General features: G+C 43.8%; 2 protein-coding genes across 3 annotated transcripts in view; one reads left to right on the forward strand and one right to left on the reverse strand.

Moving 5' to 3' along the window:
• The window catches only part of TSTD2 (thiosulfate sulfurtransferase like domain containing 2), a 34,483-nt gene extending 25,624 nt beyond the window's left edge, over nucleotides 1-8,859 (forward strand). Inside the window, exons 7-10 of the mRNA XM_025358632.1 lie at nucleotides 2,685-2,803; nucleotides 3,305-3,463; nucleotides 4,082-4,220; nucleotides 6,185-8,859. Of these exons, the coding sequence (XP_025214417.1) occupies nucleotides 2,685-2,803; nucleotides 3,305-3,463; nucleotides 4,082-4,220; nucleotides 6,185-6,483 (716 nt within the window). The 3' untranslated portion in view covers nucleotides 6,484-8,859. The remainder of the gene's footprint in view (nucleotides 1-2,684; nucleotides 2,804-3,304; nucleotides 3,464-4,081; nucleotides 4,221-6,184) is intronic.
• The window catches only part of TMOD1 (tropomodulin 1), a 92,816-nt gene continuing 76,721 nt past the window's right edge, over nucleotides 7,204-23,298 (reverse strand). For both annotated transcript variants that reach the window (XM_025358634.1, XM_025358633.1), the window contains exons 9-10: nucleotides 17,452-17,596; nucleotides 7,204-9,303 (exon numbers count right to left, since the gene is read on the reverse strand). In XM_025358634.1, coding sequence (XP_025214419.1) covers nucleotides 9,239-9,303; nucleotides 17,452-17,596 — 210 coding nt within the window. In that variant the 3' untranslated portion in view covers nucleotides 7,204-9,238. The remainder of the gene's footprint in view (nucleotides 9,304-17,451; nucleotides 17,597-23,298) is intronic.

Consider the following 23,298-nt stretch of genomic DNA (forward strand, 5'->3'; position numbering starts at 1 on the left):
TGGTTGACACCATGGTGTTCATTTTTAATATGTAAAGATTTGAAAGAAGTCTGAGAGTGAAGCCAGGGGGAAATGGATACAGGCATCTGGGAAAGAGACTCATGCATGAGGGGATGAGGGCCAGAAAGAGCTGTTGTCTGCTTACTGTTCCCATCTTAGCAGGAGGCAGTGTGACTACAACTTTTCCTAGGCACTGCAGGACATTGCAGGCAGAGTGGGCTCTAGGCAGTGCTGTTGTGTTTTCACTTGAAGGAAGTTATTTAAAGGGACCTCTTTTTTTTTTTTCTTTTTTTTTTCTTGAGACAGTCTTGCTCTGTTGCCCAGGCTAGAGTGCAGTGGCATTGTTTCAGCTCACTGTAACCTTTTCCCCTCCGGGTTCAAGTAATTCTCCTGCCTCAGCTTCCCAAGTAGCCGGGATTACAAGTGCACGCCACCACACCCAGCTAATTTTTGTATTTTTAGTAGAGACGGGGTGTTGCCACACTGGCCAGGCTGGTCTCAAACTCCTGACCTCAAGTGATCTGCCCACCTCAGCCTCACAAAGTGCTGGGATTACAGGCATGAGCCACCACACCTGGTAAAGGGACCTCTTTTAAGCACATCCATGCTGGTCACTGTCCCAACAATCCTTCTCAGGGCCAGTAGAGCAACTGCAATCATAGCATAAGCAGGGAACAGGTTTGGTTTCCTGCAGCTCCCTGCAGGTAGGAGTCTTAGCAGATTTCCCTGCTTTTCGTCCCGTGTTTGTTTGAGATGGAGTCTCACTCTGTTGCCCAGGCTGGGGTGCAGTGGCACAATCTTAGCTCCCTGCATCCTCTGCCTTTCAGGTTCAAGTGATTCTCCTGCCTCAGCCTCCCGAGTAGCTGGGACTACAGGCATGTGCCACCACGCCCAGCTAATTTTTTTTTGTATTTTTAGTAGACAGAGTTTCACCATGTTGGCCAGTTTGATCTCCAACTCCTGACCTCAAGTGATTCGCCTGCTTTAGCTTCCCAAAGTGCTGGGATTATAGGCAAGAGCCACCTCGCCCATGCCTGGCCTTTTTTTGAGATGGAGTCTCACTCTGACGCCCAGGCTGGAATGCTCACTGCAACCTCTGCCTCCCAGTTTCATGTAGTTCTCCTGCTTCAGCCTACTGAGTAGCTGGGAACTACAGGCATATGCCACCACACCTGGCTAATTTTTGTATTTTTAATAGAGACGGGGTTTCACCATGTTAGCCAGGCTGGTCTTGAACTCCTGACCTCAGGGGATCCGCCAGCCTCAGCCTCCCAAAGCATTAGGATTACAGGTGTGAGCCACCATGTCTGGCCTATGTCCCATGTTTGAATCTCCCTTTTCCCCCCATTCTTTTTGTATCCATGTAATTATGTGACAATACCTTATATAGAATCTGGCCTTACTACATTCTGTCTACAACCGTAAGGCAGGTAGCAATCCAGATTCCTTGGCCTGGCTGTGGGCCCTCATCTCTCCTTGGTGTGGAGCAGTTTCGTTGGTTGTTGGGGTTCTGCTCTGAGGGGAATGAGGCTCCTTTGGTACTGTAAAGCTTTATAATGAATGGTGGGTAACTGAGTCACCAGAGCCCCTGCCCATGAGGCATGGCTACCTCATAATGCAGATTCACCAAAAGTTCCTCACAATCTACTGAGATGTCTGGACCCCCAAAGATAGGGGAGTATTTCTGTCCTAGAGAGTTACAAGGCAAAGAGCCCCAGGAGACTGAGGTTCTCTCCTATTAGTCCCTTTGTATATATATTTTTTGAGACAGGGTCTTGCTCTATTGCCCAGGCTGGAGTACAGTGGTGTGATCATAGCTCACTGAGGCCTCGATCTCTTGGGCTCAAGGGATCCTCCTGCATCAGCCTCCAAAGTGGCTGAGACTATAGGCACACACTACCATGGCCAGCTGATTTTTTTCAATTTTTTTTATAGAGACAGCGTCTCGCTGTGTTCCCCAGGCTTCTCTTTGTATTTTAATACTTATCCATCTTCTAGCTTTCTTATCTTTTTCTCTATTTTACTTTTTTTCTCATATGTCATTTCTGTTGTCCATCCGTCTTGCCCTTTTCTCTTTTACTTATGCACACACACTTAGACACATTCTTCTTGCCCCTTTGCATTAAAAATGTATCTATTCCAAATTTATTCCATAACTTTTTGCTCACACCTGCCTCTGCCAGGGTTCTTAGCCTTCAACGTGGGTTCGACCTTGATATAGAACAGTTTACAAAGCCTGTAGTCAGCCACATACATGCCCAGCTCCTCCATGTACAGTGACAATAGAGCAGTGGCCATTTCCTAACGTATTAGTGACCATACAATGGACCAGCAAATTCACATGGCAATTTAGATCCCAGTTGCCTGGTTTTTATCACTAGGATTAGGCCAATTAAGAGGATGCAAAATTCTTTGACTAGTTATTTCTAAACTACCAGGTCTTCATCGCCTTCATTTTAGGAGGAGGGAAATTGAGGATACCTGGAATTACTGGAATTACTAAATTATTTCATCACGATCATCAAGTAGTGTTCTTTTCAGACAATTGTAATTATGAAGGGAAGAGGTTTGGGTGGAAAGAAACAAAGCAACATGTAAGTCAGGTTGGGTGAGTTGTGATTGGGTTTTGGGTTTTTTGTTTTTTTTGTCTTTGTTTTAACATAATTTTTTTGGTTTGATTTTAGGAATCCATTTATCCCCAAGTGAATTTCATAAAGAAGTAGAAAAGTTTTTATCTCAGGCAAATCAAGAACAAAGTGATACTATCCTTCTTGATTGCAGAAACTTCTATGAAAGCAAAATAGTAAGTAAAAGCCAGAATTGAGTTCTCTAAATTGGTAGATCTCCCCATTCCCACAGTATGGTATATTTCCCAAGGGGACCTTGTGTGTGCCCACCTGTGGCCACATGGATCTCCTGCCAGTACTAGCAGCTTCAGAGAAAACCCAAGTCCTAAAACTCAGAATCTGGTGAGAGAGTCTAAGAAATATGAATTAAAGACATCTAGGCACATAATATACTTAGTGACTCCCATGAGCCTGCCTTTGGCAAGTATCAAGGATCTTGCAAAGTTGCCTTTCGGCAACCTCTCCAGTTCCCCTGAGGACCCTGGGAAGGTGACCCACAGCCCACCAGCCTCGGTTTCAAGTTCAGATCTTGAAGTTGAAAGGTCAGAGTGGGGATGAGACTAGCAACTGGCACAGGCTTCTTTGCTAAGGTAGGGTTTGTTGGGTACAAAAAGAACCTTTGTTCCTACCAGGTATGTTTTTGTGATAATTTTCCTTTTGTTGCTCCTATGTTACAGGGACGATTCCAAGGCTGCTTAGCCCCAGACATCAGGAAATTCAGTTACTTCCCTAGCTACGTTGACAAAAACCTAGAACTTTTCAGAGAGAAGAGAGTGCTGATGTACTGCACTGGGGGCATCCGCTGTGAGCGGGGTTCAGCCTACCTCAAAGCCAAGGTGAGCCACCACCCCGGGGCACTGTGGGCATGGTGGTGAAGGAGACGGCTCCACTAGGAGCCTCTGGAGCTATCCGCTGCCCGCAGTACTCCCCACCCCCAGGCAGCCAAAGCATGCCTTCACCCCTCGTATGGCTCTTGCATGGAGCTCATAAGTACAGAATCTGAGGATCTTTAATCTCAAGATATGAAAAACACTTAACAGTCTTAGAGACTCATCAGATGTAAAAGGGAGAGATTAGTTAACATCTCCCTTTTCCTAATCCTTTTGCTTGATCCTGAGAAGAGCAAATTCAGTAACATTACATGTCCCAACAGGTGTCTTCCTATATTTAGGGGGCAGCAAAAATAGTTGGGCTTCCCAGGATCTAGAGGGTGAAGGCCCTGCCTACTGTCATCACCCATCCCACTAGGAGGCAAGATCTAGCCAGTTGGTGCCTTGACCCCTTGGTCAGCAATTCCTTAGTGTACCGCAGTGGGAGCCAGGAGCCCCTAACTGATAGCAGCGGCCATGAGTCCTCCATGTCAGCGCTCCTCGCCATGCGCCGCTCTTCCGTGGAGCATCTTAACAGGTCTCTCTGCTGGCTCTTCAGATTTCCTGTTGTTTTTCCACACCTAGGGAGTGTGCAAGGCGGTGTTCCAGCTCAAGGGTGGCATCCACAAGTACTTGGAAGAGTTTCCTGATGGCTTTTACAAAGGGAAGTTGTTTGTTTTTGATGAACGCTATGCTCTGTCCTACAACAGTGATGTGGTGTCAGGTAGGTCAGCATGGGCTCCGAGCCCAAACTGAAATGAAGCACATTGTCAGTTCACCATTCTAGAAAAATGACACAGGGAAGACAGGCCAGTGCTCATTACTGAGCACTGAATAAGCAGGGAAAATAAGTACATTGTGCCACCATTTTCCCAGCAGTGCAGCTGAGAGAACCCTAGCCCAGGAGTCAGGAGGCCTGGGTTGGGATTCTGGCTTCACCATTCCTAGCTGGACAAGCCTATTAACATGGGGATCATCTCACCTGCCCTGCCTGCCTGCCTGTCTACCTGTCAAGAGTTGGACTACTGGGCTAATTCAGGGCTCTTAACCTGGAACTGGTACATGTAGATTTCAGGGGTTCTGCGAATTTGGATGGGAAAATAATTTTATCTTTGTTTTCAATAACACCTCACTAAAATGAAGTATTTCCTTCAGTTATGAATGTAGGCAACAAAACCAGTTGTATTAATGTACCTGTGACTTTGTCTTCAGTAGGATTTACAGTACTTTCATATCATGTTCCAGTTGCCTCAGATACCTCAAAATAGTATTTATACTCATCACTGCTTCAATATGAAAATAGTTATTAGGCCCACCACTAACAGTTGATATATAATATGTTAATAAATGGCACGTCTTATTATATATCACAGACTTTGAAAAATACTTTGATATTTTGTATTTCTGTATAGTTGGTTTCCTTTGTGATCTCACATGTTTATGCATTTAAAAATATTTTTCTTGGTCAGGCACAGAGGCTCATGCCTGTAATCCCAGCACTTTCGGAGGCCAAGGTGGGAGGATCGCTTGAGCCCTGGAGTTTGAGACCAGCCTGGGCAACATAGCTCACTATGTCTCTACAAAAACTTTTTAAAATTAGCTGAGCATGGTGGTGTGTACCAGATACTCAGGAGGTTGAGGCAGGAGGATTGCTTGAACCCAGGAGGTTGAGGTTGCAGTGAGTTTAAATCACGCCACTGTACTCCAGCCTGGGCGAAACAGCAAGACCCTGTCTCAAAAAAGTTTTTCTAGGCCAGGATCTATAGGCTTCATCAGACTACCAGGTAAATCCATAGCACACATGATTGTAGGAACTCCTAGCTCTCTGTGGACACAGGTGGCATGCACATTTGAGTAAGATTTGAGTTTGATTGTCCTCTCCCTTACTTTCTTGGTCTTATTTTCATTTTAGTGGTTTTGAGTTGTCTCTTATTGATCACTACTTCCGATCTGTTTTGGAGCTAGATGGAGTATAAATTCTCAACAAGTAGAAAGAGTAGATTTGATTTTACAGAGGTTATATTGGCTGGACTCGATGGGTACCTGCGTGTGAGTATGAAGGAGAGAGAAGAGGCTCAGAGGTAGCTTAGATAAGCAAGGTAAGGAAAAGTGAGGAAGAATGATGTTATCAGTGGTAACAGAAGGTCATCAGGGAAAAACAGGTGGAGAAAGAAGATGGTGTGAGTTTTAGGAATCAGATGGTCAAGTGTCCTAGCAACAGCAGGAGAGACACAGGCCTCGGGGAGAGGGGTGTGGACTGCAGATGCTCACTGTAGGTGGGTTATTGCCTGTATTTACGTGTGTTGTCCCCACTGGAAAAGGGAATGATCAAAGGGGAGAAGGCCACTTAACAAGGGGGTTGGGAGGTGGTTGGCCATCTTTGGAATAGCTGGTGAGAGAGAGAAACTTTCATTACCATCTAGTTACCACCTGTTCTCTAGATGGGAAAAAGGAAAAAAAAAGTAAATACTGGAAGCAGACAGTTCCCAGAAGTCACCCCCCCCAAAAAATAAGCTGGGTGGTGGGGGTGGTGGTTGGTTGGTATTGCTGGAAGACAGAAGACTTACTATTTGGAAACCTTCCCCAGGTTCCACAGATCTTTGAGATTCTAGTCAGCAGAGGGAGCAATGCCTGTCCACATGTGTGCGAACGCATGTGTTTATAATGATGGTTTTCCTTCCTCCCCAGAGTGTTCATACTGTGGAGCCCAGTGGGACCAGTATAAACTCTGCTCCACTCTCCAGTGCCGTCAGCTCGTTTTGACCTGCCCTGCCTGTCAAGGACAAGGATTCACAGCCTGTTGTGTCACATGTCAAGACAAGGGGAGCAGGAAAGCTTCAGGCCCTACGCAAGACAACTTTAAAGAGGAATGCGAATGCACAGCCAGACGGCCACGCATACCTAGGGAACTTTCGCGGCATGTGCAACAGCCTGTGAGCCCAGAGCCAGGGCCTGATGCTGCTGAGGATGGGCCAGTGCTTGCGTGAGCAGCACCTTTGGCATTTTCCCAGGCCCTCTGTAAAAGTAGGTTTGGGGTGACCATACAGAGAAAGCATGGCGAGGCTGCAGAAACAGAGAAATCGGGATACTTCAGTGCTGGCCACTGCCGCTGTGGCAGCCGTCTACACTTCACAGCGGGAGGGGAGGAGTTGCGTTGTCTACCACTTACATGAGACATTCTGATTTGGATGATGCTAGAGCACAGAAAAAAGGTGAGCTGCGTGGGATCCCAAAGCTGCTGAGGGATAGTACCTGAGCCTGGTGGCCACAGCATGCCCTTTCTTTGCCATGCAGCTGGGGCTGTTAGTAGTCATTGTCCTTGTCAGCAGACCTTCTACCCTGGTGGCAAACATGTGAAAGCTGTGGCCCTGGGAGTGGCCTAAAACAAGCCACTAAGGTCATCTGCCATCTACCCTTAACCTCTGTCTCTCGCCTGAGGGGAATCTGCAAGCTGTGCATTGGGCTTACCTCCTGCTTTTGTAGAAATAACCATCCTTTGGTATACATGGAGGATAGTTCCAGAACGCCTGAGTATATAAAAACCCATGCATACTCAAGTGCCACAGTGGGCTCTACAGAACCCACGTATGTGATAAATCAGCCCTCCATGTACACAGGTTTCACCTCCTGCCAGTACTGTATTTTCAACCTGCATGGTTGAAAAAAATCCATATGTAAGTGCAGCCATGCAGTTCAAACCCATATTGTTCAAGGGTCAACTACAGTTTATTGGAACAGCCACACCCATTCCTTTACACATGATCTACGGCAGAATTGAATAGTTGGAACAGACACGATATGGCCTGCAAAATCTGAAATATGTACTGTCTGGCCTTTTACTGAAAAGTTTGCCAGCCCCTGGTCTAGACCAGCAACTCATCTGATAGAGGCAGAGGTGGCCTTAAAGATGTGGCCTTCTTCATTTTCTGTTGGTTTGGTTTCTATGAGAGGTTTCCTCTAATAGCTCTGCTTTCCCCAGCACTCACTCTCTTAGCTTTTAAATGTTCTCTCGGAGCTTCATATAAGCTCGATGACATTTGAGCCACAGTTTTTAGATCAGCACCTGGAATACATGACACATTCTTACTGAGGTCATCCAGCACTGCCATGGTGGCTGCCCAGTCTTCTGGCCAGTGTGCCAGGCACATGTCCCTGTCACACAGGTTCCAAGAAACACATACGCAGCCATACGTAGACCAACAGATTTAATATTATATTGCAGTTTTCAGCGATGCAGAATGCAGCTGCAATTGTGTTTTAAGGAGAAGCCAAGTGGGGATGGTTGTCCCTGCAACATGGTGCCACTCCTGGGCCATGTGCAGCCTCAGTGGACACTCTTCCATAGTGCTGAGGCCCTGGCCCCACCTCCAGTTACCCTGTACTGCCTACTGCCTTACAGTTCAGTGTGCAGGCCTTCACCTTTTCATTACCAGCCTCTCTGCTCAGTGCTCTGGAGTTCTTGACTTTGTCCTTTATCATGAGATTTGCTGAACTCACTAATGAAAATAACTCCCAAAAGCAACAAACAAAAATACTAGTTTAACTGGCACTGTGGTATATTAAAAGGCACAAGGGCATTGTGGCTTAACACTTTTGCTGGATCCCAAGAGACGCACATGCTGTTAGAAACAGATCTGGCAGCAATACTAGTATTACGCTTCAGTGTAATCATCTTGGGGTGGTTTGGCCAGGATTTCCTAATTCCTTGATATCTGGATTTTCTTCACTGTTGTCCTACAGAGGCTTAATATACAGATGTAAGATCAGCAGCGATTTGTCTAATAAGTGATGAGATCAGTAGCTGAAGTCTCTAAGCTGGGCCATTGCTAAATACCATAGCCATGTTGGACTGGAAATTTATCCCTCTAGTGTCTTACCTCACATAAGCCATTTGCCCACTGTGCAATATAGAAAGGTGTTTTCAAGTATTTGGTCATAGATTTTCACATCCATCATAAGGTTGGCATTCAATAAGGAAAAAGTTCTTTCTAACTCCAGTATTAAATTGTACATAAATCCCAGACGTTTAAAGAACGCTCTGGGACATGTTTGTTGCCTGGGATTGGTAATGAAAAGTTGGTTTTCAAAACTTGAAATTTCACCATTGGTTTTTTTTCCTATCATTTCTGCATATCCAGCAAAAGGAATCTCATGTTCTGTGATTCTTGGCAGAGTTCTGTGGCTTCAGTCTGTCTGTCTGTCCTGAGGGGAAAATTGTGTTATTGATCCAGTAATCAATTTGGCAACTTTAATCTTGAGGTTTTTAAAATTCCAAGGAGGGTTAATAAAGAATGATAATCTGTTTTATTTGCTAATAGCTAAGACAAATTTGTAATAAAGTGTTTTATAATACTTCAAAAGCATGTGGAAGAGTGTGCTGTTTCTGTCACACATTTTAAATGCACTTGAAACACCACACAGCAAGGCCATTGAAACTGGGCTCCTGGGGCTAAGTCGCTGCTGCTGGAACATCATCTTCAGTAAGATCTGCTGGTTTGGGGGCTTCTAGTTTTTAAATAATAACCAGACTCAACTTCTGTGACTAAAGAAAAACTTCACATTAACGATATTTTATAAAATTTTCAACTACAACCACTAGTCAGCCTAAAACCTTAGTGCATAAAGAACTGAACCACAAAAGGGTTTCGTGCTGCCGGCATTTTGCCTTCTGGTTTCCCCTGCAGAGTACAAGTCATCAATAGAACACGTCCAGTTCAAAGGCATGGTCTCCACCGCCACACACTAGACACCACTCCGGCACTTGGGAATGATGGGCCCAGTCAGGTCCGCAAGCCTCCTCTTCCTCACTGGAAAGGAATGGAGATAAGATATAAGGCACTTTTCCCTGTAGACCAGGGACCACCACTCTTGCTCTGAGAAAGCACTGTGAAGCCTCGCACTAATCAGTTAACAGAGTCTGACATCTGTTGTTTTGAGAGGACAGTATATGTGAGTTGTACAACAGCCCTCCAGTTTGTCAGTGTTCATTGGTAAAGGTCTGTGGTAGTGGGGATTCATTCACAGGTAATCTGCTAAATGGCTGACCACGCAGTCCCAGTTTATAACTTGGCAATTTTCTTTGTTTACAGAAACCCCAGTTGGAGATCTTTACGCCAGTTCAGATAAGAGTTAAAAGTTTAGTCTTCTTAATGAGATTAGGGTCTTAACCAGGTGGAAACATTTCCCCCAGCCATGTCTGGGAGCTCCTGGCCTACCTCCTGCCTATGTGAACGAGAGTTTCCACCCCAAAGATTACCCTGCAGTATCTGTATCCCCTTATGTTCAACCTTGCCATTTTCCCCAGGGGCAAGACAGTTAAGCTCAACACTGTTCAAGTGACAAAGTAGTTAAATGCCATAAAGAGGAAAGCACTAGCCAGGAGGTTGCAGGCTGGAGACGTTAGCTTAGAGGATGATGAGGATGCGGGGAGGGGCAGGAGGGGCTCTTTTGTCGTAATAAGGGAGAGTGTTTTGAAATTAATTGTAGTGTCTGCAGATGAAGACCAAGCAGCAAGCTCCATCAGCCACAAGAGAAAGGTCAAAGAATTCTGTAGAGCCAGTAGGTGGCAGTCGAGAGGCCTGCTGGTGTGGCAGAGACAGTAAGCTATTGTGGAGGGAAAAAAAAGTCTGTCTATACTTAGATGTCTTCAGGTTCCCGAGCTGAGGCGGTAGACCTGCAGCCACCAGATCGATGAATACGAGCTGCAACAAAAACCGAATCAGCTTGTGCATGACACTGGCCATACAAAGCAGACCCACAAGGGAGGTGAGGCCAGCCCAGTTCCTGAGATGATCAGAATGTCCGACTTCTTAGGGGTGGATGTGAGGGGACAAAAACCAAAACCCAAAGAGCACAAGAGGTTTGCTCAACATGACCACAGGGTTTACATGAACCAGACTTTTAAGCATCTCCACGGTAGTTGTGCAGGCATGCCCAGCAGGGCCATCCTCATCGCCTCATTGGAGCCCCTCCAATGCTGCTGGAATGTTTGTTACCATTCCCATTTTATGGATAGAGAAAGTATGGCAAGGAGGGTATATTTCTTTCTTAAAGCAATAAAGCTAGTAACCAAGCCTTTTTTTTTTTTTTTTTTTTGGAGATAGAGTTTCACTCAACCAGACTGGAGTGCAGTGGCACAATCTTGGCTCACTGCAACCTCGCCTCCCAGGTTCAAGCAATTCTCCTGCCTCAGCCTCCTAAGTAACTGGTATTACAGGTGCCCGCCACCACACATGGCTAATTGTTGTGATTTTAGTAGAGATGGAATTTCACCATGTTGGCCAGGCTGGTCTCGAACTCCTGACCTCAAGTGATCCCCCCCTTCTCAGCCTCTCAAAGTGCTGGGATTACAGGCGTGAGCCACCGCGCCCAGCTAGAACCAAGGCTTTTGACTCATCTTGAGCCTCAGTCCAGTGCCTCCCTCAGTAGATTTGAGCCTTGTGTGGGTAGGGTTTCCATACCCATATCTCATCTGATTCTCACAGGGAGGATTAGCTCCTTCTCCCTGCAGAAGAAAAGCCCCAGTCCCTGAAAGCTGGCAGCAGAGCCAGGACTGAAATCCAAGTCCCTGGCCTATGGTTGAGGGAACAGAAAGGACTCCAGGGCTTGACGCGGGGGTTCTTTTCCATTACTTGCCATCATTGTGTACACTGGGTCAGATCTGTGTGCGCGGTTCCCCTGGCACTGGCCCTTTTTTTTTTTTTTTTTTTTTGAGATATAGTCTCACTCTGTCACCAGGCTGGAGTGCAGTGGCCCGATCTTGGCTCACTGCAGTCTCCGCCTCCTGAGTTCAAGCAATTCTCCTGCCTCAGCCTCCCAAGTAGCTGGGACTACAGGTATGGCATCGCCATGCCCAGCTAATTTTTTTGTATTTTCGGTAAAGACAGGGTTTCACATGTTGGCCAGGATGGTCTTGATCTTCTGACCTCGTGATCTGACCGCCTCGGCCTCCCAAAGCGCTGGGATTACAGGCGTGAGCCACCCCTCCTGGCCACCTGGCACTGGCTTTTTCAGGGACTGGATGGAGAGAAGGGAAAGGCATCCATTTATTCGGGTATTATTTTTTTTCCCTTTTTGATGATGAAGGAAGTTGAGACCAAGAGAGGGAAGTAACTTATTCCAAGTTACGAATAAGTCACAAAACTGGGAGTAAAAGCTGGATCTCCCAGTATCCTCCTTAAATTCTGTCTGCTCTTTACTTTCTTAAAAAAACTCCTCACTGCTTATTGCAAGAGCCAGAGACTCCTTTTATTGTGAAAGCCAGAAGGGCTCTCCAGTCGTCTGGACCAACCTCCATCTGCTACTTGAACTCCTCTGCCACTTCTTGCCAAATTTGAACATTTCCATCATGTTTTTGGAAAGCACTTTCTATTCATTTAAATATTCAGCAGCATGTACTGAGTGCTGTGTGCCAAGCACAAGAATCAGAAGTAAAGACACAGCATAACAGGGACCAAGATATACAATATTTGAGAACTACTGTTGGATAAATATGAAGTATTAGAGATGCCCTGGCAGATCTCTGAGGTATGAGAGGCATAAAGAAGGAAGTGGTCAGACCTTCCCAGGATGGCAGCTAACAGGTCAACTGAATTTTAAACAACGAAAAAGTAGAGGATAGGAAGGTTGGGGGCATTGGAAGTAACGACTCTCTAAGGGTAAGTTTTTCCTTGGTCACTTGGGGGCACTCAGGCTACCTGGAATGGTACTAACATGGCAAAGGGATGGCTTCTTGAGGATGTCAATAGATGATGTCCTGATGGGACCATCTCCCAATGTGGGGCGCCCAGGCACTGGAGCCAGATTGCCAGTTCAAATCCTGGTCCTGCCCACGGATTGTGGGTAACATTAATTGCCTACTTCTCTAGACTTCTGTTTCCTTCTTGTAAAGCGTGGATAACAATAGCACCTGTCTCACCTGGTTGTGGGGAGGACTACATGAGCTAATGAGATAAGAAGTGTTCAGAACAGTCTCTGACACATAGTAAGTGCCATGAAAGAGTCAGCTATTATTAAGAGACTTGGGAGTCATGTCAAGGGGCCTGACTGAGAGCAATGGGAGCCCAGTGACGGTTCTAAGTGGAGGGGTGACAACGCAAGCTTCGGAAGGAGACTGGAGATGAGTGCCAGGGGTGCCTTCCCTGGAGGAGCTGGGGGCCTGAGGACGTTGGAGGAGATGAGTGTGATGAGGGCTCAACATGGGGCAGGACACTGGGACTGGCAAGGAGGTGACTGGCTGACTGGGATGGAGGCAACATTTAGGAACAGGCCCAGATTCTGGCTTGGATGGCTGTGAGGAAAGGAATAGGCTTTTCTTTTTTTCTTGCTTTTTTTTTTTTTTAGATGGAGTTTTGTTCTTGTTGCCCAGGCTGAAGTGCAATGGTGTGGTCTCAGTTCACTGCAACCTTCGCCTCCCGGGTTCAAGCGATTCTCCTGCCTCAGCCTCCCAAGGAGCTGGGATTACAGGCGCCTGCCACCAAGCCCGGCTAATTTTTTTGTATTTTTAGTAGAGACAGTGTTTCACCATGTTGGCCAGGCTGGGCTCAAACTCCTGACCTCAAGTGATCCGCCTGCCTCGGCCTCCCAAAGTGCTGGGATTACAGGTGTGAGCCACCGTGCCTGGCTGCCTTTTCTGAGATAGGTTGGGGGACTATGATGAAACTGATTTGGGATCCAGCAATCCCACTTCTGGATATATATTTAAAATCAGTTGAAAAGATGTTTCACTCCATGTTGATTGCAGCATCATTCACAATACCCAAAATAAGGAATCAACCTAAGTGTCTATCAACAAGAATGGATAAAGAAACTGGGGGATATGTGCACAATGGAATACGATTCAGCCTTTCCTTTAAAAAAAAAAAAAAAAAGATTTGTTCATTTGCAACCACATGAATGGAATTGGAGAACATTATACTAAGTGAAATAAGCCAGGCACAAAAAGACAAATTATATGTGGAATCTAAAACAATCGAACTCGTAGAAGCAGGGAGTAAAATTGTCATTACAAAAGCTATGGGCGGGGGAGTGGGGAGATAATGGCTACAGGATATAAAAATCTCAGTTGGACAAGAGGAATAAGGTGTTTTTTAAAGCTCTATTACACAGCATGGTGAATATAGCTAATAATAGTGTATTATACATTTCAAAATTGCTAAAAATAACCGTTCTCACCACAAAAAGGTATTTGAGGTGATGATATGCTAATTCACTTAATTTTCCCACATCGTATTCATAAATCATAACAGCAATTTGTATCACATAAATATAGACAATTACAAATTGTCAATTGACAATACATTTTATTAGAAATTGCTTTTCAGTGTGCTGTCTGGGCTGCTTGCTGCAAAGGTCTTCCCTGAGAATATTGTAAAATGGTGACTTTCCCAGGAAGGGCTGTTTTCTGCTTTTAAACACATTACTGTCCCTCCACACGATACCCCAGCCCACACAACTGTCAACTCAGAGGCTGCAATTCAGACTTTCTAAGTAGAGAGAGCTGCAGTGGCAGATATAGAGGACCTGAGTACCACGCTTGGCCTGGCTTTTTGCTATAAATAGTGTGGAGATGACAGTCATCTGAGGTATTGCTGTGGGAAAACGCAGATGGGATCCACAGCCTAGCTCTGCCCTGGCGCCCTGCAATCACTCTCTTTAGAGCTTGGTGCACAGGGTGAGGAGGACCAAAGACGCACTGGTCAGGACGCATCCTGGGCATACAGCCTGTCTGCAGAGCCAGTCCCTGTCCCCATAGCCTTGGGGACTGAATGTCCCTCAAGGAGGAGCCCAAGTACTGCAGAGGCCCCAGCCATGGGCAGAGGGCCAGCAGAGGCAGGTGAGAGTGAGCAGGAGGCCTGAGAGGCCTGCTCGCGTCCCAATCTGTGCTCCCTGCTGCCAGGCCTGCTAACAGTCTCACTCCCAAGGAGGAGCTGGCAGGAGGCTTTTACGATACAAATATTCAGTTGGAAAACATGAAGTCTGTCTACTTCATTGTGGCATTAACGTAGGATGCAAATAATCTGTTGTAAAGTCAGGAGGAAGCTGATGCACTGCCATAAACAAACATTTCTCTTAGAAAAATTAGCAGATGGGCGCAAATTTCATTTTAAAGCTAGAGAGCCTACATCACCAAGTAGCACTCTGTTCCCTGTAATCACTGAGATGATTCATCTCTAATTCCTTCTGTAGGAAACCCCAAGGGAGCAGCTGCCCACAGTTCCCTGGGGTAACCCAGAGGCCCATTTTTATCACCTGGCATCACCATCCCGCAAACTGCCACGGTTTCTGCTTCCCGCCTGCTTCCATCACCAGGCCCCTGAGCTTGACACTAAAGGCCTTGGGCTGCAGCCACCCACACACCTACCCAGTCTCATTCCTTGTGAACATCCCATATACTTTCTGTTGTCCTGCCGTTGCTCATGCTGTTTCCTCTGCTGGGAATGCTCTTCTCATCCTTCTTTGTGAACTCCTATTTTTCCTTCTAGGTCTTACTCCTTATAACAGTTCCTCCAGTCCTTTTAGATCCTTCTGTCTCTCCTTTGTACCCCCAGCACTACTTCATAATACTTCCAGAACCCCCAGAGGGATGCCTCTTGACCTCCTCCATCAACCTATCTCTTCCTTTCAAGGCTGGCTAAAGCCCCATCCCCAACCAGGATGCTTTGCCTAACTGGCCTCTGTCTCCATTAATCATTTCCTCACTTTGTTTAGATAGAATTTCTAGGCATTCTTGAATTTTTAGGCATGCCTTTGAGTGTTTTTCTTCGCCCTGAAAGGTTATAAAGCTTCTTCAGTCAGAGGTAGCCTTTCTGCTATCTCTGATTATCACCTAGCACGGTCCTAGGCACACAAAAGTTGCCCAGAAAATACTTACTGTCACTAACAGCTGGTGTGACCTGACTGAGCCGCTGCCTAGACCCCTACCCTCACTCCAGGCTCCAGTTTCTTTCTGACGGAGCAGGAGGGATAAGCTCTAAGTCCTCCTGGCTCTACCATTCTACATTCTTACAGTGGCCTCTGAAAGTTCCTGGTGATGGGAGTCAGGCCTGAATTTCGGACTCTCAGATTCACAGGACTGGGAGTTTTCAAAGTCCATTTTGTCCAACTCCTAGATGATTCTGGTATCCCCCTGCAGCACCTGTGACCTTTGCTCATCTAGAGCCTCTGTCCCCAGAAACAAGACCTCCAGACCATCATGCCATTGGAGGACAAAAACTGGGTTAGCCCACAGATAGGAGCCACGGGGCACAGAAGAAACTTAACTGAGAGGGAAACAAACATGAGATGATTGCATATAGAATAGAAACTCAAGGCTTCTCCATGCTGGTACTGCAGCCAGATCACACCTGGACCAACAGAGGCTTCATTGCTGGCCTTCTCCAACAATTCAGTTTAGCTATGACATCTGTGATACAATATAATAATTATGATTCTTATTTGTGTTCGTTCTTATTTTAAGTAAGGACACTTCTGATAAACCAAGACTATGTGGACATTTTTAAAAATGAGCTTCTCTAAACCTGAGGCTCTACAAAATAGTAGCATTTGGAGTGAGCAATGAATGAATAGCCCCTGGGCTGTGACATCCTTACAAGCAGGAACCTATAGAACTTTGGTATATGTTTGTGGAATTTAATAACTCAATCTAAAGTGTGTGTGTGAGTGTAAGTCCTGTGGTTATCTGTGCATGTGGGGTCTGTGCACACCTGCCTTGAGCATACACTCCTCTGCACTCATCTCCATTCATCGAGGGCTTCCAGGTAGTGACCTGGCCTCAGATAAATCACCAGGAAGTGACATACTTTGAGTGGAGCATTCGTATTAAGCTCTTTGCATTTTATTGAGGGTTGGAAACCATTGTGTAGAGCAGGTTTGAATCTGATGAAAAACTTACTGAAGACGCTGTCCTTTAAAACACAAGTTTATTTCACAATTTAGTCCCAGAAAGAAGCTTTTTTTTGTTGTTGTTCAAACTCATTATGCTTCCTTCTCTTCTGTGATAAGAATACTGTAACTTGGTTTGGCTTCCTCCTGCCTTGGTTCTAGGAAACTCAGGGCTGAATATAATCATCATTCATGTTAATGATATAGACCTACTGCTTTTCTTGGTTTTTTCCCCTCATGTTTTCCTATAGCCTTGTCAGTCACGCTCCCTTTGTTGAATGCTATATCAAATTCTTTTTTGGCAGCCAGCAGGAATATACATAAGGATAACTACACAGAGCTTGTGAACAACTGGCATCTGCAAGTAAGATCATGATTGCTCAAACTTTTCATTCAGTTGACTTATATGCCTATTTGTTCATATAGGTATATGATAAGTGTTCATCATCAAAAAATATTGTGATACTTTCATTTTCTTAAATTTTTTTCTTTTTAAAAATTTCCTGATGTCTCCATAATTATTTTTCCTTTTAGAAGAAAAACTATGCCTTTAATTGAGATTAAATTAATAGACCCTACTTTTACTTTACTGTGAAGTTGATGTTTTCAACTTTTACCTTAAAATCAATGTGAAGTCTCCTAGGCTCGGGATTTTGGTAGTCCTGTTGGAAGGTAGTTTTGGGATTTGGGGCTAAATCTAGACTGTGTGACCTGGAGAGGACGCTATGAGTTCAGAGAAGGGTATTCAGAAGAGGAAATACTCCCAGGGAGCCCTGTGCTCTCCCAAACTTCAGTTCCTTCTGCGAACACACTTATGTGTGCTCTGGGCCCAGCCTGTGCTGAGCTGTGCTTTGAGGAGGAGAGGACTCAGCCTTAGCTCCTAAAGTCAAGGAGCTCATAGTCCAGGGTAGAGATGAGGTACAAACACAGAAAACAAGGAAGACATGATCAATGTGAAAATCAAGGCTCAAGAAGACTCAGAGAGGCATCTACAGAATTTTCCTTGACATCCCCAGCACAGGTGGAGGGAATAACAGGTCTGCGGGCAGGGCACGGAGTATATTTCTACTCACCAAGGTCATTGTTGTTCATCATTGCGTTGGATGCCCGAAGCCGGGGTCCCTGCTGGGTAAAGTGGTAGCCGAATTTGAGAAGCGTTGCGTTTTTTTCCAACATGCTCACGATCTCCATTTCCACTTTGTTGCCCAGGGGCTGGCTCTTTGGTCAAAAAAACAAAACAAAATAAACAAAACAAAACAAAACGCAATAATCACCACTCATTCCACATGTACAGTGTCTAAACCACGTTTACCTGTGGAAACTCTTGAGTAGTGGGAGGGGATTTTGGCCTCCTCTCCAAGGTAGGGAAATGGAAGTTTAGAGAGGTTGAAAGGTCACACAGCCAGGAGCAAATGAGCTGGGATTCACATTCAGGTCTGCTGGATGCCAAGAACAGATCTTTTCACTGCTTTACAACAGCCTCTCTCTGAGCAGGTGCCCAAGTAAGAGCTCCACGACAGAAGAATATTTGAAAGAGGACCTTCAATCATCGAGTCCTAAGGAGACTTTTAAAATCCTGCTGTCCAGGCTACACCCCATACTATCTGAATCAGAATCTCTGGGCAGTGGGACTCTGATGGCTGTGTTTTTAAAAACTTCGCAGGAGATTTCAATATGCACCCAAGTTTGATAAACAGTAATTTAGTCTCTTCAAATCATAAATGAAAAAAGTGAGGCCCAGAGAAGGAAAAAGGGTTTTCCCAAGATCACATAGTAAGTTGACAATGCCAAAGTTAGCTTTCTAAAGCCCCATTCTGATCATATTATTAATAGTTCCCTGCCCCCAAATCTATAGTGAGCATCTGACAAAGATACAAAGAAAAAAAATCGGAACGATCCGACAGTGTTGGGAAGGATATGATGAGGATGTTCATCACAGTCTCAGTTATAATAGTGGGAGGAAAAGGGAAATAATTCATTAAGAGGCCAGGCACAGTGGCTTATGCCTATTATCCTAGCACTTTGGGAGGCTGAGGCAGGCAGATTGCCTCAGCTGAGGAGTTCGAGACCACCCTGGGCAACATGGTAAAACCCCATCTCTACTAAAAATACAAAAAAAAAATTAGCCAGGTACGGCAGCGGGCACCTGTAGTCCCAGCTACTCGGGAGGCTGAGGCAGGAGAATCGCTTGAACCTGGGAGGTGGAGGTCGTAGGGAGCCGAGAGTGTGCCACTGCACTCCACCCCAGGAGACAGAGTGAGACTCTGTCTCCAGAAAACAATAATAAATAAATAAAAATTGAAAGAAAAAGAATTCATCAAGAGAGTTGCTCACATAAATGATACCGCAGCATTACTAAATAGAATGTGGGCAGCTCTAAAACGATGGTACAAATCTTTGACCATGAGCATGGAAAGACGGCCATGAACCAATATTTAATGGAAAAAAAAAAAACCCTGGTCACAAAATAGATGATTTGTATGTAAGGTCATCTATATTTTCCACATATATACATAATGCAGAAAAAAACTTTGAAGTATATTGATAATGGTGGGATTTGGGGAGAAAGTTTTTGTTTTCTCCTTTATATCTTATTGTATTGTTTAGATTTTCTATTACCATATATAATAAAATAATAAAACATAAATATAATCTTAAACAGGTTGTAAAAGACAGAAAGCTAACATCATACTTAATGGTTAAAGACTGAAAGTTTTTCCCCCAAGATTAGGAATAAGATAAGGAGGTTAGGTTTCACAAACATTTTACTGGGGGGTCTAGACAGGATAATTAAGCAAGAAAAATAAATAAAATGCTTCCAGACTGCAAAGGAAAAAGTAAAACTATCTGTATTTGCAGATAATATAATGTTGTATATAGAAAATTCTAAGGAATACACACACACACTCTTACACAAAATTAGTGAGTTTGGGCTGGGCGCAGTGGCTCATGCCTGTAATCCCAGCACTTTGGGAGGCCGAGATGGGTGAATCACGAGGTCAAGAGGTCAAGACCATCCTGGACAACATGGTGAAACCCTGTCTCTACTAAAAAAAATAAAAATACAAAAATTAGCTGGACATGGTGGCACACACCTGTAGTCCCAGCTACTCAGGAGGCTGAGGCAGGAGAACCTGGGAGGCAGAGATTGCAGTGAGCAAAGATCTCACCACTGCACTCTAGCCTGGTGACAGAATGCGACTCTGTCTCAAAAAAAAAAAAAAATAGTGAATTTGGCAAAATTACAGAATATAAGATCAATACACAAAAATCAGTTATATTTCTATACACTAGCAATAAGCAATCTGAAAATGAACCTGAGAGAATAATTCAATTTATAATAACATAAAAAATATTAATTCTTCTTTTTTTTTTTTTTTTGAGACAGAGTCTCACCCTTGTTGTTTAGGCTGGAGTGCAGTGGTGCGATCTTGGCTCACCACAACCTCTGCCTCCTGGGTTCAAGCAATTCTCCTGCCTCAGCTTCCTGAGTACCTGGGATTGCAGGCGCGCACCACCATACCTGGCTAATTTTTGTATTTTTAGTAGAGACGGGGTTTTGCCATGTTGGCCAGGCTGCTTTCAAACTCCTGACCTTGGGTGATCCACCAGCCTCAGCCAGAGTTCTGGGATTACAGGCATGAGCCACTGTGCATGGCCATAAAGAATAAAATACTAATTCTAACTTCTTTTGTTAGAAATAAATCTAACAAAAGAAGTATATATATGACTGTATATATAAGTAAAGACTTGTATATTGAAAACTATAAAACAACACTGAAATACATTAAAGATAAATAAATATAAAAACATCCTATGGATCTTAAGTCTTCATGGATCAGAAGACTTAATATTGTTAATATTGTTATATTGCAATATTACCAATATTACCAAATTGATTAAAAGAGTCAATGCCATCCTTATCAAAACTCCAGGTGCCTTTTTTTTTCCCCCCAGAAATAGACAAGCTGATCCTAAAATTCACATGAAAATGAAAGGAACCCAAAGTAGCCAAAACAATCTTGGAAAAGAGGGACAAAGTTGGAGAACTCACATTTCCTGATTTCAGAATTGCTACCAAGTTATAGTAATTAAGACTTTGTGGTACTGGCATAAGGTAGATATATAGATGAATGGAATAGAATTGAGAGTCCAGAAATAAACCCACACATCTACAACAATTTCTTTTCAAAAAGAACATCAAGACAATTCAATGGGGAAAAATTATCTTCTCAAGAAATGGTGCTGAGACAACTAGATATCCACATGTGAAAGAACGAATTTAGACACTACAAACAATACATAAAAATTAACTCAAAACAGATCAAAGACCTAAACGTAAGTGCTAAAACTATGAAACTATGATGAAAACATAGGTGTAAGTTTTTTGTGACCTTGGCGATGGTTTTTTAGATGCGACACCTAAAGCACAAACAACAAAAGAAAAAATAGATGTTATGCTTCATCAAAATTTAAAACTTTTGTGCCTCAAAGGACACAAGAAAGTGAAAAGACAACTCAAAGAATGGGAAAAATATTTTGTATTGACATTTGTAAAAATATCTGGTAGATATAGGATTTAAATATGAATATATAAAGAACTATTAGAACAGTAAAAACACAAATAATTTATAAATGGGCAAAGGATTTGAATAGACATTTCTGTAAAGAAGATAAAAATGGCAAATAAACGTATGGAAAAGTGCTCATCATCAATAATTCAAAAAATGCAAATCAAACCACAATGAGATTCCACTTCACACACACTAAGATGACTGTAATAGAAAAGACAGACAGTAACAAGTATTGACAAGAATGTGGAGAAAGTGGCACCCTCATACGTTGCTGGTGGGAATATAAAATGGTGTCACTGCTTTGAAAGACAGTTTGGCAGTTCCTCAAAAAGTTAAACATAGAGCTACCATATGACCCAGCAATTCCACTCCTGGGTGGAAAATAAAAACATGAGTTCACACGAAAACTTGTTCATGAATGCTCATAACAGCATTATTCAGAATAGCCAAAAGAAGAAACAACCCAAATGTCCACCATCTGATGAATGGATACACACAACATGGTAGATCCTTACAGTGGAGTATTACTCAGCTAGAAAGGAAATAAAGTTCTGATATGTGCTATTATACAACATGAATGACCCTGGAAAACATTGTGCTAAATGAAAGAAGCCAGACACAAAGGCCATATATTATATGATTCCATTGATATGAAATGCCTAGATGAGGCAAATCCATAGTGATGGAAAGGAGGTTAGTGGTTGCCAGGGGCTGGGGGAGGGGATAAAAGCAGAATGAGAGCTAGTGGGTATAGAGTTTCTTTTTTGAGTGATAAAAATTTTCTGGAATTAGATAGTGCTGATAGTTGCAGAACCTTGTGAATACATCAAAACCCACTGAATTGTACCTTTTAAAAGGATGAATCGTGTGGTGTGTGAAGTACATGTCAATTAGAAAAAATTCCACAGTAAAAAAAAAAATTAGAAAATGGGGAAAAGAGATGAAGAGACATTCACTGAAGAGGATGTACATATTGCAGATAATCACATGACACGATGTTCAACATCATGACCTATCACAGAAATGCAAATCAAAATCACAATGAGATATCACTACATACCTAACAAAATCTCTAAAATAAAAATTAGCAACAACACCAAATGTTGGTGAGAATGTGGAGAAACTGGCTTACTCATAAACTACTGGTGGGTCTAGAAAATGGCACACTGTGCACAAGAGTTGAGTTTCTTAAAATGCAGTTGGACTCCTGGGTATTTATCCCAGAGAAATTAAAACATATGTTTACATAAAATCTGTACATGAATGTTTATAGCACCTTTATATGTAATAGACAAACCTGGAAACAACCCAGACGTCCTTCAACAGTTGAGTGGTCAAACAAACCATGGTACATCCACGCCATGGAATACTACTCACCAGTGAAAAAGAGCAAACTATTGGTACACACAACAACCTGGATGAGTCTCCATAGAATTATGCCAAGTGGGAAAAAAAAAAAAGCCAGTCCAAAATGGTTACATAGCATATGATTTTCATTTAGATAACATCATATATATAACATTCTTTAAATGACAAAATATTAAAATGGAAAACACGTTAGTGGTTGCCTGGGGTTAAGGAGGCAGGAGGAAGAGACAAGTGAGCTTGACTACAAAAGGGGAATATGAGCGATCCCTGTGACGGAAATATTTTGTATCTTGACTGTATCAATGTTACTATCCTTGCTGTGATACAAAACTACAGTTCCCACCTAAACTCCATAGAGTACAAGGGACCTCTCTGTTCCTTCCCTCCCTCCCCTCCCTCCCTTCCTTCCTTCCTCTTTCTTTTCTGAGACAGAGTCTCACTCTGTTGCCCAGGCTGGAGTGTAGTGGTGCAATCTTGGCTCACTGCGGCCTCTGTCTCCCAGGTTCAAGCGATTCTCCTGTCTCAGGCTCCCAAGTAGCTGGGACTACAAGCATGTGCCACCACACCCAGCTAATTTTTTGTGTTTTTAGTAGAGATGGGATTTCACTATGTTGTCCAGACTGGTCTCGAACTCCTGGCCTCAAATGATCCACCCATCTCAGCCTCCCAAAGTGCTGGGATTATAGGTGTGAGCCACTACACTCGACTCCTCTGTATTATTTCTTACAGCTGCATACTAGTCTGTAATTATCCCCAAATTTTAAAAGTTTAATAATTAAAAAAAAAAAAACAAACCAGAAATAGAAACCAAACAGAAATACACAACCACCTCTAATGGCTCCCCATTGCCAAGAACTGCTGCTATTTACTGCGTTCCAGGCCCTGCCTAGTGCCCCACTTGCATGATCTCAGCTCATTCCCTCACTAAGCCAACAGGACAGAGCCCCACCTCCTCAGCCTGGCACTCAAGGCCCTCAC

This window comes from Theropithecus gelada, chromosome 15 (genome assembly GCF_003255815.1).
Source record: "Theropithecus gelada isolate Dixy chromosome 15, Tgel_1.0, whole genome shotgun sequence".
Taxonomy (NCBI): Eukaryota; Metazoa; Chordata; class Mammalia; order Primates; family Cercopithecidae; genus Theropithecus; species Theropithecus gelada.